Here is a 16,975-nt window from a genome sequence, read left to right as displayed (position 1 = left end):
GTGGAAGACAGGACGTGGGGCTGGGAAGAGCGAGTGCCACAGGCCCTGGAGTGGCCGAGAGACCACGGAACAGAGGAGCGACCCTTGGCCCTGTGGGATGTGCAGGGCCTCAGGAGATGGGCTCTGTCTGTGAGTGGGAGTCTCAGGGACAGGAAGGACACAGTCAAGTGCCTGTGTTCTAGTCCCCATATCTGGACGGTCCCCACTGGCCTCTGTTGCCTTCCCTGTCCACCCGAGGGCCTGAGGGCACAGCTCACACCACTTCCCACCAGGACCCTCTCATGGGATGAGGTGTGGGGAGGTGCTGGTGCCTGGAGAGGCTGCCTCTCTCCCTGTTCTGGGTGTGGGGGTGCCTTGTCCTCTCTCGCTGGTCCCCTGCTCCTGTCTGCCAAGGCACCCCCACTTCTGAGGCTGGTAGTAGCTTCCCCTGCAGCCCCACAGGAGTCCCAGAGCTCTCCAGGCCAGAGAGGCCACCCAGGAGCTGGAGGAGCTGGGTTCCAGTCCTAGCTCTGGGAGCTCAATTTTCCTACCTGTAGAACAGGAAGTTGGCTTCCAGAGCCCTTCCTGGCTAGTGCTCTGTGAGAGGCCAGCTATGTAAAAGACAAAGAAAGCAAAGCTTGGAGAGATTCAGTTGCCCGCTCACCAGGACTAGACTCAACTCAGGGTCAGCTGGGCCCTAAAAGCCCACCCTTTCTCCAAAAGACTGAGATTCTTAGCTGCGTTGTTGCCTGGAAACAGACCACACCTCGACCTCAAGCTGGCCCTGTACACGTCTGCTCTGGGGTCCCTGGCTATAGTGTCTTCACGATGCTGAGGCTCAACCTTCCTGCCTCTGCCAGTGTGGGCCATGAGGAGGGGCTGAGAGACCCCAAGTCAGCTGAGCAGAGGCCTGGGTCCTCCACAGGGGTCTCAGAGGAGAGGCTGCGCTGGCCTTGAGAGCAGCCAGACAGGTGGCTGTGGTGAGAACGAGAGTGTTCCTGTGTGGGGACACGTGGGGACACGGGCTCACCTATGTTGGTGAGCACCCCAGCCACGCTGCCCGCTTTTGCCTGGGCACTCCAACACTGGGCACAAAACACCTTTCTGGGTGACACCTGACTGGTTTTGCCTATGTGGGGAGGAAAGAAGATGTGTGCCCACGTGCTTGCTGACCAGAAGGACTACAGGGAGAGACCGGAAGCTCAGAGTGGCTGAGGAGCCCAGCTAGTACCAGGAGGCCCCCACCTGGCCTGAGGGCCGACACTCCTGGGCGCTCCTGGTCTGCAGGTGGGGAGCTGTCTCCACCCACCATGCGCCTGGTTAACAGTTCAGCATTCATCAAAAGACGCTGCACACAATTCACAGTGGCCAAACTTGGAGCCAGCCTAGGTGTCCGTCAACAGGTGAACAGATAGAGAGAATGTTGTAGATGTACACAACGGAGCTTAATCAGCCGTAAAGAAGAACAAAACTATGTCCTGGCAGGAAGATGGATGGAACCATTATGTTAAGTGAAATACATCAAACTCTGAATGTCAGGGGTCTGATGTTTTCTCTGCACTTCCTGCACGGCTGTCTGCACTTCCACTATGTGGAAGCTAGAGAGAAAAAAAGGAATAGGAAGGTGTGGGGAGGGGGATGTCATGAAAATCAGAGGGAGATGGCTGGAGGAGAGGGAGCAAGGGTGGGAGGTGGGGAGTGCTGGGGAGGGCCGAATCATACTGCTATATCATGTGCATAAACAAATGTGTAACAATGATCCCATCAATATGTATGATAATAACGTACTAATAAAAAATGTGAGAGAGGCAGAAGAAAAAAAGATGGCACTGCACAGGTTGGGAGGGCCTTGGCTTCGTGGAGGAAGTCTCCCATCACACAGGGGCTGCGAGTTGCAAAACAGCCACATTCACGGAAGACATAAAGACAGATGCTGTGCAAATGGCAGGTATTTGGGGTGGCCCAGAGTCATGGGTGGTTCTGTGCTGGAGAGAAGCAGATTTGGGGTGATCCAGAGGCTGGAGGCACATCCTCCTGGACCCCCATCGTCCACCCTGGAAGGTCAGGTGCAGTGGAGGGGTTGCCTGCTGTGGTCGGGGCTCATTGCTAGGGCAGGAATTGAGAAGCTGCAGGACAAATGGCAGCTGTAGCAGATGGGTCTGGTCCTAGAATGAGCTGAGCTATTTCCAGAGTGCTAAGAGCTGGGCCTGATTTAAACTTCCTCCTCTCCTCACTCTAGAAATAATTAAGGGGTAAGTGGCTCGAGAGGGAATTGAGCGGTCCTCCTGTAGCAGCTTAGAGCAAACAGCCCCCCAGAGAGCTGGGCCACCTCCTGCTCTCCTCCCCGCAAGTCTGGCCAATCCCTGTAGCTCCATTCAACTCCTCCCTGGCAGGAGCTGGGTCTCCAGGCTCTGCTGGGGGCTCATAATACCCCCGACCCAGGCAAACCCAGGGATGGGAGGTCCAGGCCCTACCAGCAGCAGTGCCCCTCTGCCCGACAGCTCGTGTGATGAGGTGACCAGGAGACTGTTCAGCAAGAAGCTGGCCCAAGGCAGAGACCAGAGGCCCCAGTGTGCCCATAGGAGCCAGAGACAGGCCAAGCAGGTTCCTAATCAGTGGGAGGCCCTAAGGCCCTCAGCTTGAAGGAAAATGGACAGGTTGGGCAGAGGCCACACTGGAAAATGCAGGAGGCTGGCTGGAGAGCCGGACTGGAAGACCCTGCAGAGCAAAGACCCCAGCCAGGACCCCAGTGGGTGGGATCACGGGGGAGGTCTGGTGTCAGGGCCAGAGCAGCCAGGATCCTGGACTCCAGATCCTGGGTTCCAGGCTGGGCAGGCACTGAGGAGGGAGCAGCCATGTCTCCTGGGAATGGGTGACACATGGCTGTTCACGTGAGACTGTGAACCAGGCACGTGTCCCACAGTGCTGTTTAAATGGCAGCAACCATAGTAATGTGGGGGTCCAAGAGCTGGGAGACAGGCTGTGTGCTTCTGGGTAAGTCACTGAACCTCTCTGACCTCAAAGTACCTGTCTTTTAAATGGGGTGCTATGGACTGAATGTTGTGTCCCCTGAAAATTCCCACAGTGAAGTTCTAACCCCTAGTACGATGGTCTCCAGAGAAGGGTCCTTTCAGAGGCTGTTAGGGCTCATGAGGTCATGAGCTCAGAGCCCGGGATGGGCTCAGCACACTCACAGACTCACGAGAAGAAGAAAAGATACCAGAGTGTTCTTTCCTACTCCCTCTCCCCGCCCCTCTTCCTCTGCCATGCCGGGACACAGGGGGAGGGTTCATGTGTGCAAACTAGGAGGAGAACTCTCCCCACAAATGGACCTGCCAGACCTGGAGCCAGGCCAACCAGTGCCTGATGCTCAAGCCCCAGGCCGGGTACTTGGTGGCTGCAGTCTGAGCTAAGACCTGGGCTCAGAGTTAGTCCTGAGGGAACAGTGCTGGCCAAAGACTCTGGTGTGTAATCAAATGTATGAAATATGATATGTCAAGAGCTTTGTAATGTTTTGAACAACTAATAATAAAAAAATTTTAAAAAACAAAAACAAAAAGACTCTGGTGCCACATAGTGTGCCTGGGTGCCCAGCATCATGCTCGGAAGCCAGAAATCCAGCCCAGGCCCGCAGTTGTCTGCACTGACCCCAGACCCACCTGTATCATGTAGAGCTGGGCGATGCGGTACTCCTCCACGGTCATCGGCAGAGGGATCCGATATTCCTTTATAATCATCTTGGAGTCCCAGCCTTCCCGACGATGGGGAACTGCGAGTTAGGACTTCTAGACGAGGCTCCTTAATTCACCATGACAGAATGCACCAAGGGCTCCTGAGAGAGAGAGAGAGGGGACAGGACAGTCACTTTCTGTAAAGGCTGGTGAATGCCACAGCACAGAGGAAAGCCTGATCTAGACCCAGGCCAGAATTCCAGTGTCCACCCCAGCCTGGGCCAGCAGGATGACCCGAGTGAATTCCTCGCCTCCTCAGCCTCCCTGTTCCTTGGCTGCTCAGCCATCTTCAGAGCTGGGAGGACGGAGGCTGTGTGTCCGCTCTGATCAACCAATAGTCCCGGGAGGGAAGGATAGCTTCCGAGGGCCAGGCAGAGGGCACAGCTCTCTCGGGGTCCTGACAAACCGCAGCACGGGTCCCCAGTCCCTGTGGGTGGCCCTTGTGATGTGGCAAATGGAGACGGCCCATTGTGGGAAAGAAGCCGAATAAGTAAAAGGATGAAAAACAGACATGAGGAATTGAAAGTCAGCAGGCCAGCCCTTCTGTGTGGGGGCAGCCGGTCCTGCTCCTGTCACCAGGGGCAACGGAGTCACTGCGTCCCGGCAGAAGACAGGATCTGAAGTTTGGTTTCAGTTTGATGCAAGCAATCACATTAGGAAGCCATCCTCTGTGAGCCAGGCCCGGTCCCGCAGCCTTCACTGAAAACGTCATTTTGTGACCGCCCGAGGTCCCACAAAACCATTGATGGGAGTTGAGTGAAGGCTTCTGAGATGGGGTTTGGCAGAACTAGGAGGGCATTTCAGAAAGGCCACTCCAGGGTGGCAGCTGGGGCAGGGCACCAGCTAAGTGGAGAGAGCCGGCCACTCGGGCAGCCTCCCCAGGGCACCATCTGCACGGAGCACATGGCACCAGCGGGGCATTAAAGCATTAAGGAACCTCAGCAAGATGGAGAAGTATGTTTACCAGAATATTGGAAGATGGGCACAGAGGACTGAAGGAAGCCTTTAATATGGCCTTCAGGGAGAGAGACGGGGCAGGGGGACACCAAACCATTGGGCCAGAGATGGCCCCTGTTTGCCCCAACAACCCCATACTGCTTACGTCATAGCAGGTGGGAACACGCCCAAAGCCCACTGGGCCCCCAGATCCAGTTCCCTCATCTGACAGCTTTAAATAGTCAGAATACACACTCTCTTAGCCGATTGGAACCTGTCTACTTTATACACCCAGGAGCTTGCACCTCTGTCGGCCATAGAGAGGACAAACCCTGGAGCCAGGTAGGACCCTGGCGGGGTCCCCCTGAGAGCCCTGTGACTACAGACTCCCCCACTGGACATACCTTGATCCACCTGGACACACTGGCACCCCCTGACGCCCCTCCCTGGGAGTTCCACTCCTGCCCTGGGGCGGAGGGACTTCCTGTCTCCAGCCAACTGCCCACGTATCTATTCCCTGGACACTCTCTAGGCGTCTTGTCTGTTCCCCGGGCAGCCTCGGGTCTCACCTCACCACCCAGGGCAAGAGCTGTGCTCAGGTGAAAGAGGCCACTGCTGCTTTTCTTCAGGGTCTCGGTGACAGGGACAAGGGGCCAATTTTGGGGCCCAAGTAGAGAAAGCTGAGGCTGAGGGCTGCCCCCCCACCCCGGGACTTCCTCCTCACTCAGCTCTGGGACTGCCTGCTTGGGACTGCATGCTCTGCTCAAGTGTGGCTGGACACTGAGGCCACAGGACAGAGAAGGGACGTCCCTACAACCTCCAGGCTGCACCTCATCCCAAGGGAAGGTGTGAAACAGAAGCCCTGCTCAGCCAAAGCAGCAAGAAATCTGACACCTGGTTGAACTTCCAACTAGCCAAGAGGATGGCTCAGACCCCTGATTAGGGACAGTCCCTTGCACACACCAAGGAGAGAGCGCCCAATGCTTGGGAGAAGGAGCTGGATGAAATGAGGCAGTACAGGAGAGGGATGCTGAGGTTCCATGGGGCTGCTCCAGGGCTTTTCCGTGTGAGGCTCTTCACCGAAGCCTAAGGTTGGCTGACCTGGGTGAGCAGAGAAGAGCCACGTGGTACCTACACGTACGCAGTGTGCGGGCCTCAGGCGTGATCCCCATGTCCTAGGGTGGATGCCATTGTCCTGAGTGACTCTGACTCAGTCCCATTCTATCCTTGAGTAAGAGGTCAGATACACTCTCTAGGTGTCCTTCAGAAACCCCAAGTCTCCGCCTCTGCACTCCTGGGGTCTCCCTGGTGAATGACCTGCCCATGTACACGCACACCCAAATCAGATCACCCCGGGCCCTGGCTCTGGGCCCCCCAACGCTGCTGCAGCGCTGGGTCGGGTGGTGCAGGACCCCGCACTGGGCCCTGCACCCTCCTTAAAGACCTCCATTCCCTCAAGCGAAAGCAGGGATGACATCTCAGCGTGGGTCAGCAGCTGGCACTGGCTCGGGTCTCAGGCTTCAGAGGCTCCTTGAGCATGGTCTAGACCAGGCCCATAAGGACACTTTCCAAAGATGAGCTGCCAGGTGAGCTGTGGCCCCACAGAAGGCGGCCACATCTCCATGTGCAGGCCCAGTCTGGCGGCAGAGACCCACGGCAGCCCATCACCCTGTGGAGCTGGGCTGGCAGCAAAGCTTAGGGCTGCCCAGGGAGTGGCCAGACAACCGTTCTGAGGACCATCAGGCGACGGGAACACGGAGGCTGCAATTCTGTGGGAGGCTGGGCTAGAGAAAAGGGACTGTGCCTCTGCCCACAAGGCATTAAGGAGCCTCGGAGGTCATCGGGTCGGTCGTGTGGCGCTTAGCTGGGACCGTGTCACACCATCTGCTCCTTCCTCTTTCCTAGAACACTCAGTTCCAACAGCCATGCAACTGTGACAGAGGTCACAGTGTGGGTCCCCTCGGGGATCCAGCTATAAAGCCAGACAGTGCCTCTACTAGCCATGTGGCCTCCCAGGACAGGTCACTGGGCCTGTGTCGCTCCTCAAGCAAAGTGGGGCTGAGACCAGCTAGCTTCCATGATGACCACGAGTGTCATCAGAATAAGGGAGGGCAGGAGGGCTCCCAGGCGCTGGGAGACTTGGGAAGGCCTTTGTGAAGGTGGAGCTGGGCCAGGAGGTTATTTCAGAAAGACCAGAGTGGGCCTGTGTGGGTTCATGTAGGGGCACAGGCTCATAGATGTTGATAAGCAACCCAACCACACTGCCCAGCCTTCCCCTAGGCACGCCAACACTGGGCATGAAACACCTTTCTGAGTGATACCTGACTGGTTTTTCCTCCCTGGTGGGGAGGAAAGCAGTTGTAAGGAGGACATGCTGCAGCTGAAGAAAGCATGAGCAAAGGCCCTGCAGCCAGCATGAGCTGCTTCATCAGAGCATCCTCCTATCAGTACTTAGCACAGCCATGTCAAATCCCAGGGAGACAGAGGCAGCCAGGCCCACCCTTAAGCCCCTGAAAGTCAGTGTCAAGACCATCACAGACTTCTGGGGTGCCTCCCCTTTAAGAGAAAGACACACACTAGACAAGACATGACACTGAGTGTTAGGATGTGTGTTTCAACACAGAAGCCAAGGCCTTCCTGCACAGAAAGCCCTGGAAGGCCATGCTCACCCCATGCCCAGCTGGGCTGCTCCTTGGGAAGGCTGCAAGCTCGGTGCCCTCTTAGGATGCCTCTGGAAGAGGAGCGGATCCTGGGGAATGAGCTTGGAGCTTTCTGGGTGCTGGCCACCTGGGAGTCCTTTCTAGGGCCTCACTCTGAGGGCACCAACGTCCCAACTGGTCCAGCACTGGCCTTTCCTTACACAGAGCGTGGGCCTGCTTCCCCCCAGCTGTGCCACACTAGTGCACCTGGCATCCTGCTAGAGATGGCCTGAGAGAGGGTCTCAGTTCCACTGTCCTCCCTGCAAACATGGAGGGACTTCTCAAGGCAGAGCAGTCACTTGGCTAAGAGAGCAGGGAAACTGCTACATTCCTAGCCTCAGACTGTGAGGGCCGCAGGCCAGGTCCAGTAACATCTGAGCTGGGAGGAGGGAACAACCTGAGGGCTATCACACTCCACCTTGGACCCCAACAGATACCTCTCTCAAAGTCACAGCCACAGCTCTCACATTTGAATGACAAGATCTAGGCAGGGGTGCATCCTGGGAGGGGTAAGGAATTGTCCTTTTTTGTTTGTTTGTTTGTTTTCTGGCTTTTTACTTTTTGGGGCGGGGGGTCCTGGGGATTGAACTCGGGGGCACTCGATCACTGAGCCCCAGCCTCAGCCCTGTTTTGTATTTTATTTAGAGACAGGGTCTCACTGAGTTGCTAGTGCCTCGTTTTTGCTGAGGCTGGCTTTGAACTTGCAATCCTCCTGTCTCTGCCTCCCTAGCTGCTGGGATGACATGGGTGTGCTGTCGCACCGACTGCTTTTTACTTTATTTTGAAGTATTACACACATACAAAAATGTTCACATACCATCAGTCATAATTAGGAATTTTTTCTTTTTCTTTTTTTTAAATGAAACATTCAGCATTCTCCTCTTTTTTTAGAGAGAGAGAGAGAAAGAGAGAGAGAGAGTGAGAGAGAGAATTTTTAATATTTATTTTTTAGTTTTCGGCGGACACAACATCTTTGTTTGCATGTGGTGCTGGGGATCGAACTCGGGCCGCACGCATGCCAGGCGAGCGCGCTATGGCTTGAGCCACATCCCCAGCCCCATAATTAGGAATTTTCAATGATTAAACTCACTTATATGACCAGCACCCACATCAAGGGATAGAAAATTGGGGCTGGGGTGCAGCTTGGGGCAGAGCACTTGGCCAGCACGTGCCTGGCCCTGAGTTCCATCCCTAGCAATGCAAAACCACACAATAAACCAAACAGCCCCAGCAGCCCCCATGTCCCTCTGGCCACATCCCCCAGCCATGGACAGTCCTGCCATTCATCTGGTTATGTGCCTTATATTAGGTTGAAGCCTATGAATTGCCAACATTCACCTGCCTCTGACCTATAGGACCAGAAACTTCACATGGAATCACACTGAGTGGCTTCTTTTGTGATTGACATGATATTCCTTCCAAGTTATTGGTCCTGGGGACTGAACTCAGGGGTGCTGTACCACTGAGCCACATCCCCATTCCTTTTTATTTTTATTTTTTTTAAGAGATAGTGAGAGAGGGGGAGGGAGGGAGGGAGGGAGGGGGAGAGAGAGAGAGAGAGAGAGAGAGAGAGAATTTTAATATTTATTTATTTTTAGTTATGGGCGGACACATCTTTTTTTTTTTTTTTGTATGTGGTGCTGAGGATCGAACCTGGGCTGCACGCATGCCAGGCGAGCGCACTACCGCTTGAGCCACATCCCCAGCCCCTCCTTTTTATTTTTTGAGGTAAGGTCTTACTAAGTTGCTGAGGCTGGCCTTGAACTTTTGATCCTCCTGACTCAAACTTCCAAGTCGCTGGGATTACAGGCGGGCACTACTGTGCCTGGCCAACTATTATACCTTGATGGGTATTTGGGTGATTTCTGGTTTGGACTGGTGTGAACAGTGCTGTTGCGGACTACTGAGTTCATGGAGAGGTGTGACATCTCACTATGGAATGGAAGAGGTGCTCCGATGGAAAAATTGCGGTGTTTCTACATCATAACCCAGGGGTCCAGCTAAGGGAGACGCCAGGAGAGAAGAGGGCCTTGGGAGGGCGGGGAGACTATGCTGGTGCAGCCATGACACAAGTGGTCAAGGACCAGAAAGAACTTTGCCGTGAACACAAAGACCTCATGAGCCTTGAACCCTCCAGGGCCAAGGGTAGATAGTAGCTCTAGCAAGAGAGTCTACCAAATGATGAGCCCAAAATGCCGCTGCAAACTCTTCCAGAACATTCCCCACACTCTCTACACCCCAGAAGCAGAAAGGGAGCTAAAGAATAATCATCTGAAAGAAACCCACAAGGTCCTATGTGTTGAGGGAGGGAAAACAAAGAGTGCACACCACCAGAGAGATCGACCAGACAAATACCAAAAGACTTTGGGCAAAAGAGTTCTCTAGACACTCAAGGGGACTGCAGATACAATTATTTAAAATTGGAGGGAGCAGGGAGATGGAAGAAAAGAGATATGGATATTTATTGTATATGCTGCCGAAGCAAGCATGTGAGACACAGGACCTTAAAAGAAATTACTTGACAATAGAAAGAGATGAAAGGTGAATGCGAGATAGCCGAGCTCAAGGGAGAAATGGGAAAAAATAAAATTAAAAGCATCAGCGATGTTTTCAGAAAGCTATATTAAACCATGAATCAACAGAAAAAGCATAACATGAACAATTAGAGATGTGGTGGATGGTTTGAAGAAGTCACACAAAATTCAATGGAGAAGAAGAATAAGACAAAATAACAGATTCAGAAGCAAAAGGAAATCCAACCCAAACCCTAACTGGTGCGCTTCTGAAATAAATCAGAATAAACCAGGGGAAGAGCAAGACACGATCTGAAAAAAAATACCGACCTTCAAGGATAAAAGACCATATAAGTGGGAGGTGAAGGGAGACGGGTGGGGAGAATTGGATCCCTCCACAGCAACACAATTTCAGAAACCAGTGGAATGATACATATGGAATTCTAAGAGAAAGACATTATGAAATGGGATTGTTTTTGTTTTGAGACAGCATCTCTATTATGTTGTCCAGGCTGGCCTGACTCAGCTTCCAGAAGAGTAGCTAGGATTACAAGCTAAGCCTGGCTGGAAGTTTGGACTGGTGTGAACAGTGCTGCTGTGGATTACATCTGGCTGGAACCAGATTTTTTTTTTTTTTTCTTTTGGTTCTAGGAATTTACAGCAGGTGTCCTTTACCACTGAGCTACACTGATTTACATCCTAGCCCTTTTTATTTTTTGTTTTGAGATAGGGTCTCACTAAATTGCTTAGGGCCTCATTAAGTTGTTAAGGCTGACTTGAACTTTGCAATTCTCCTGTCTCAACTTCCCAGGTCACTGGGATTATAGGTGTGTGCCACAGCATGGGGCTGGAACCAAAATTTTTATACCTGGCTATATTTCCTGTTAAATATAAAGTTAACCAACATTCTGAAACAAATTTAGTGGCTTAGACATATATAAAGTCTTCTTGAAAAAAAAAATACCAGATGCTGAAATCCAACCAATCAAATGTTAAGTCATAATAAGAGAAATCCTGATGGATACTGAATAATATTTTTGCAATCTTGGCAATTTTGATTAGTGAAAACAGTATAAAAACCTCAATAACCAGACATGGTGGTGCTTACCTATAATCCCAGCAGCTCCGGAGGCTGAGGCAGGAGGATCATGAGTACAATGCCAGCCTCAGCATTTAGCAAAGCCCTAAGCAATTTAGTGAGAAGCCTGCCTCAAAATTTAAAAATAATAAGAAGGGCTGGGACATAGCTGAGTGGTTAAGGGCCCCCGAATTAAATCCCCAGTACCAAAACAAAACAAAACAAAAACTCAACAATGTTCCTAGCAAAAATTAAAAGTGGGATAATGGCGGTGGAAATATAATTTCTTCAATTTTCATAGCACAGAAATTGGTTCATTATGTGTCTAAATTCAAGTAAAATCAAATTTTACATATTTGAGGTAATGGGTATGCTAAAAAAATAAATTTTATTATTATTTTGTTGTTGTTTTTTTTTGGGAATTGAACCCAGGGGCTTGCACATGCTCAGCACATGCTCTACAACCGAGCTGCAGCCCCAGCCCTGATATTAATTTTCAAAATGTATTTTTAAACTTAAAAATAAATAATATTATCCCTACTCTGTATAGGTCTGTTCGTGTACAGCCTTAATGAACTATTCAAATGCTCATGAACGAGCTGCCTCAGACTAGTGGAATCAGGGTGAATTCTATTTGGACATTTCTGCACAACTTGATTTTTATAAAGAGGAGCAGCAGCAGCAGAGTTTGAACTGTGTGTTTCAATAGCCAAAGGTGGCCACTAGTGACATGAGTACAGACGCCAGCTAAGCCTTCTGCCCCCTCCTCAATGTGACCCACTATGGCTTAATTTCTTCGATCTTTCATTTTATTCTTTACAAAATGGGTGGGGGGATTGTCTCTGTGCTGTTGGGTTGTTTTGTGGATTAAATGAGATATTGTGTTAAAAAGTGCTTGCTAGTGCCAGCTGGCATGCAACTCAGCAGGTCACAGTGCCCAGCAGGATCTGGAGGGTGGGTTACTGAGACACAGGGCTTGTGGCCATCCTGGCTGGGTGCCAGCCTCAGGTGCAGACACTAAACCCACTGCCATAGGGGAAAAGGCCCGACACCTCAGCATGGAGGCCAGGAAGAGGGACAAGCCCCCTGAAGATGATGGCCACACACACTCCTGCTGGGCAGGACAGGGCCTCTTGGCTTTCCTCCTGTGAGCCTAAGGCAGGGAGCAGGGCTGCACCTCTTCCACGTGGAGAAGCCATCCTAACCCCCAGCCAGTGCATGAACCTCACCCAGACACCCAGAGCACACCCCTTCGGGCTGCGTGGGTGGGAGCAGACGCTCCAGCTTGTCTCTGGGAGCTGTGATGGGTAGCAGAATGATCCTCTCTGCTTTGCGCAGGACAGCGTTGGGCCCAGCACAGGGAGAGGAAAAACGGAAAAACAGAGGTCTCCAGAGGCCCTTCTACAACGAAGTCAGGCCGGGTCTGGATGGACCCCACATGCACAGTCCCTATGGCTCCTCTCCCAGGAGGACACGGAATTTCTTTGGGACCCCAAACATGGCAGGTGGGCCCAGCCTTTAGAGAAGCCTTGGGTTCCAGACACCTGAGTTCAGGGTCCAAGAAAGGCCGCCCAGCCCTATATTCATTGGTGTATCTGATGAAACAACAGGACAGGACATGTTAGAGTAGGAGCCACTTGGTGGCCTCCCTTCCTAGGAGGCCATGGGAGCAGGAAAGACCAGCCCTGGACAGGGTGCTAGGTATGTGCTGTGCCTAGGCAGGGGCTCTGGGCACAGGCAGAGGGCCAGAGAGGAGGTGTGACTGGACCCCAGGAACCATAGGCACAGCCTCCCACAGAAACACCTTGCTGGGACCCCACGGCTAGGAGCTCCAGGGTCTTCCCACTGCAGGGAGAGGGATGAAGCCAGCAGGGGCCACTGGCCTGCAGGAGGATCTGCGGTGGGGCTGGCTCAGGGCCTGGAGCTAGCAGGGAGGTCGGTGGCTCCTTGAGACTCCCTGACTGGGAGGCGGGAGAAGGAGTTTACAAGACTTAATCTGTTTTTCCGTGATTAACTGGGCTTTGACGTCACAGATGGAATTTAGGAGTGAGCAGTGAGGACGCGGAGGGCGGAATCTGTCCAGACGCAGGCCAGCTGCATTCGCTATTAAATCTGGAAGCTGCTCCAAGCCAGACCAGCGGAGCCTCGACTTTGGCAGTAGAAGGGAAGGTGGCTGGTGGGGGACGGGGGAGCTCTGGTCAGCGTGGGGAGAGGGCCCCGGGACCTGGGTGCTCACATGCTCTGCAACTTCAGCCTCCTGCACTAGGAAAGTCCCTGCTGAGCAGCCAAGAGGCTAACTAGCAAAGGCCACAGTCACCTGCCACCCTGTCCATCTGCATTTAGCAATAACTGGGGGGGGACATGGGAAAAGGGTCATTGTGGGTGTACAAGGAAGACAGCCCCAAGGCCTGGGGTGGAACTGCTCTGGACATGTGGTCAGCACCCACCAGCCTCTAGGCAGCAAAGGGCCTGTCCCCCACCATGTCCCCACCCCAGAACAGCTCTACTTCATCTGCCAGTCATGGGACTCCCCAACCTTCACTTTATAAATAGACAAAGGTTCAAGGAGCAGGAGGGCGGGACCCTGACTTCAGGCCTCCTCCCCCTGAGCTGCTCTGCTCTGGGAGGGACGAGGATGAAGGAGGCCTTGAGCGGGACACGGCCCTACCCTGCTGAGAGTGGAGGAGGGCTCAGAAAGCCCTAGAGCCCCGGGCACTGCTGCAGCCACCCGAGATCCCGCGGAAGCCACCAATCTCACCATTGCACGTCTGGATCGCCAAGCTGGGGCGACTGCCAAGCCACTGCGGGATTGCCACCTGGGGACACCACAGGGGTGCAGGGCTCTGCAGGGCATTGCATCAGTGACACCTCAACCCAAAGGGCAGCTCCTGGAAGCAGCGGGTGCAGAGGACAAAAGAACCTGGGAGAAGGCGGTGTCCTGCTCGAGGACGGCCACTGGTCAGGGAGCCCCACTTTTATGGCTCCTGCTCTCTGGCCCTGGCTGCCAGCTCTGCAGCCTCTGCTGGGTGGGCAAGGGCAGAGAGGAAACAGTGCTGATCCCAGGGCCTGGGGGCTGGGGGAGCTGGCCACTGAGTCACACCATACCACCCGGTCTCTGGGTGTGGTGCCCTCCGTGGAACAGTGAGGACAGCTGAAAGCTGGGTCCTCCACACCAAGTGACTCGAGAAGCTCAGATGTGGACACAGACCTGGGCTCACTGGGTTCCACCCTCACTCCCATCTGTCCCTCCCCATGGGCCACTGCTGTAGCAACATCACGGAGACCATCCTTCTGGGAGCCCACCAGCCTGAGAAATGACACCCGCGGAGGGGAGAGAGCCCCCAGCTCCTGGGGCTCATGGCAGGGAGCACCCCTGGAGATGCTTGGAAGCAGGGAGCACTTCCAGGGTAGGGAGGCCTCAGGGCCCATTTCAGGGAGTTGGCTGTGCCGAAGGCCCTGCCCCCAAACCACCCTGGGCGCCACCAACCCCTCAGGAAACCCAAGCTCCATGGAAGTGTCCAGGACACCAGGGCAGTGAAGAGACACAGCTGGGAGTTTCTCCAGGGGCCTCTTGCTCCAAAATGGGCTGTGACATGCAGTGACGCTCACACCTGCTGAACATCAGCAGCAGCCACCGTCCTTCCCCCAGCCCCTGCCACCTGCTACCCTGACCTGGCTCCTGTACTTCCCGCTCCCCGGCCTGTCTTCCTCACTTCCTCAAGCTCTCGCCATCAAATCCTCCAACTGCTGCATCAAATCCACCTGCTGCCCTTTGGCAGGCAGGCAGGCAGACATCTGCCGCTGGAGGCCAGATCTCACGAACTGGGGAGCCTCCTCCTGCTGCGCTCCCCTCTCTCTAGAGACTGCCCCCATCAGCACTCACACGCCAGCAGCTCCCACAGTTAGACAGGGAGACCAAGCAAGAGCCCCGACCCCAACCTGGCCTTCCTGGTACCTTCCCATTTCTTTGCTCCCCTTCGGATCACAGACCCCCCCACAGAAGATCAGAGAGACCTGCACTTCCACTCTTTCACCCCTAAATCTCTTTCTGACTCATTGACCCTTCCCATTCTACTAAAACTGCATTGATGAAGGTCATCAATGGCCCCCTGTGGCCAAATGGGTGGCCAATCCTCATCAATTCACCTGAATTGCTGCAGTTAACAGAAGCCATTGCTGCAGGTACCCCCTGAAGCTTGTCAGCGATGGGTGCTGTCCTGGAGTAGGTGTCTGCCTGGACGCTTCCCTCTTCCCTTGGCCAGCACACCCACCAGTGAACTCTGCCTGGAGCCCACGGCGTGAGATTCCAGACCCAGGGCTCCCAGCCAAGTCCTTTGGTGCCTATCAGTTAACAGCTGCAAGTTACGATTTTCTTTATGTTCCAAACAGCCAGCTGGTGTTATGAGGTCTGCAAGCTGACCTCAGTCTAGAGAGGCACAAACCCTGTGGTAACATCTTAGGAATGTCACAAGTCCTGCCCCCTCAAGCCCTCCAGGCTCATGGAAGCAGAAAAGCGTGCCACCAGGGTTCTAAGCCCCTGGCTGGCAGGGCACAGCCCCAGCTGAGAAACTGCCCCTAGCTCCCTGGACTGTAATTAACCTGATGCTCCTTAAAGACACAAAAAGGTCAAAGACTTGGTCTCCATCCCCCAATTCTTCCTGCACACTGCGAGGGGGACAGAGGAGGAAATACACAGTTCTGGGGCATCATGAGCGTCTCATCAAACCCCACCCGCAACGGCCCCTCCCTCGAGCAGCACATCTGGAAAACCAGGCGGGTCAGCGCATCCCTTGGTTCATAAATCCCTTCCATTACTGTACACACCTGGGCTGCAGGAAAGAAGGGATCGTCACCACCACCTCAGTTAGGCGTATTGTCCCCATTGATTGGCTGATTTTATGGAGTTATAATTCACAGGCATGTCATTCACCCCTTTAAAGTGGCTTTTAGTGTCTTGGCAGTGGGGCGACCAATCACCCTCATTATCTGCTCTCCAGAACATTTTTCTCACCTAAAGAAACCCCACACTCATTAGCATCACTTCCCATGACTACCCCATCCCACCCCAACCCCAAAGCAGCCCCTGACCTTCTTTCTGTCTCCAAGGATATGTCATATAATCAGGTTCGACCTGCACAGGGCCTGCCATGTCTGTCCCCTTGCACGCTGGCTAACGTGTTCAAGGTCAGGGGCAGCAGGGGGCTGTGGCTCATTCTTTCTCATGACAGAACAGTATTGTACAATGTGGCCCTGGCCCCCTTTTTATAACTAAGGAGACTGTGACTCTGTGTCACTAAGCTCCCTCGTCCCTAACTGTAAGTGGAGGAGTCAGGTGTTTCTTACTGAACAGCCGGGGGAAAACCAGTTTAAGAACAGCACCGTCTCCATCTTGATTTGCCTCCGTTTGTGCAAACGTGTGCCCTCAGCTTTGATGATACCACGTTATGGTTCACAAACACTTTTAGCTTTTTTGCTCTTCCTTTCTCAGAGGAATCCTCCAAAGTGGAAAAGGCAAAGGTGCCCCCATTTTTGGAAGGAATCAAAGCTGCAAAAATGTAAGCAGTGTATGTTCAGGGCTAGCAGTATTTATTGATGGGCAAACGGTGGTCACGTCCAAATCTGCACACAGCGGGAGGGGCCAGCGCTGCTTTATGCTCTTTTACAAAGATGCATGACTTAGAGAAATCATTTTTGGTTTCTCCTTTCAAATTAGCTTGTAGTGAGTGCAAGCCTTCCGGCTGAGGGAGAGCCCCACTTAAACTCCATCAAAGAGGCGTTACTTGGTTTTGCTGTAATGCTTTCAATTGATGTTAGAAATAAAGGCTGGTCTCTCTTTCCAATCACGGGCTCCAGCCCCGAGAGGAAGGGACCTGGGAATATGTTTTTAACAAGTTCCCTAGGGTGGCTTGTATGCACAGGATCGTCGCCTGGGAGCCAAAGCCCCACAACCTGAAAGGGGTCTTTTACCCCCTAGTCTCACAGAACCTCCAACCTCATGTCATAGAATCTTTGAACCCAGGCCACACCAAACTCCAGGCC

General features: G+C 53.4%; 1 protein-coding gene across 5 annotated transcripts in view; it reads right to left on the bottom strand.

The window, feature by feature from the left end:
- Positions 1 to 16,975, bottom strand: part of Pitpnm2 (phosphatidylinositol transfer protein membrane associated 2) — a 127,156-nt gene that overhangs the window by 33,786 nt on the left and 76,395 nt on the right. For all 5 annotated transcript variants that reach the window (XM_026402925.2, XM_077796090.1, XM_077796091.1 and 2 more), the window contains one exon: positions 3,639 to 3,811. In XM_026402925.2, coding sequence (XP_026258710.1) covers positions 3,639 to 3,716 — 78 coding nt within the window. In that variant the 5' untranslated portion in view covers positions 3,717 to 3,811. The remainder of the gene's footprint in view (positions 1 to 3,638; positions 3,812 to 16,975) is intronic.

The sequence above is a fragment of the Urocitellus parryii genome, chromosome 3, assembly GCF_045843805.1.
Source record: "Urocitellus parryii isolate mUroPar1 chromosome 3, mUroPar1.hap1, whole genome shotgun sequence".
Taxonomy (NCBI): Eukaryota; Metazoa; Chordata; class Mammalia; order Rodentia; family Sciuridae; genus Urocitellus; species Urocitellus parryii.
Note: the sequence above shows the minus strand (reverse complement) of the source record. Positions and strands in the feature narration are given on the sequence as shown.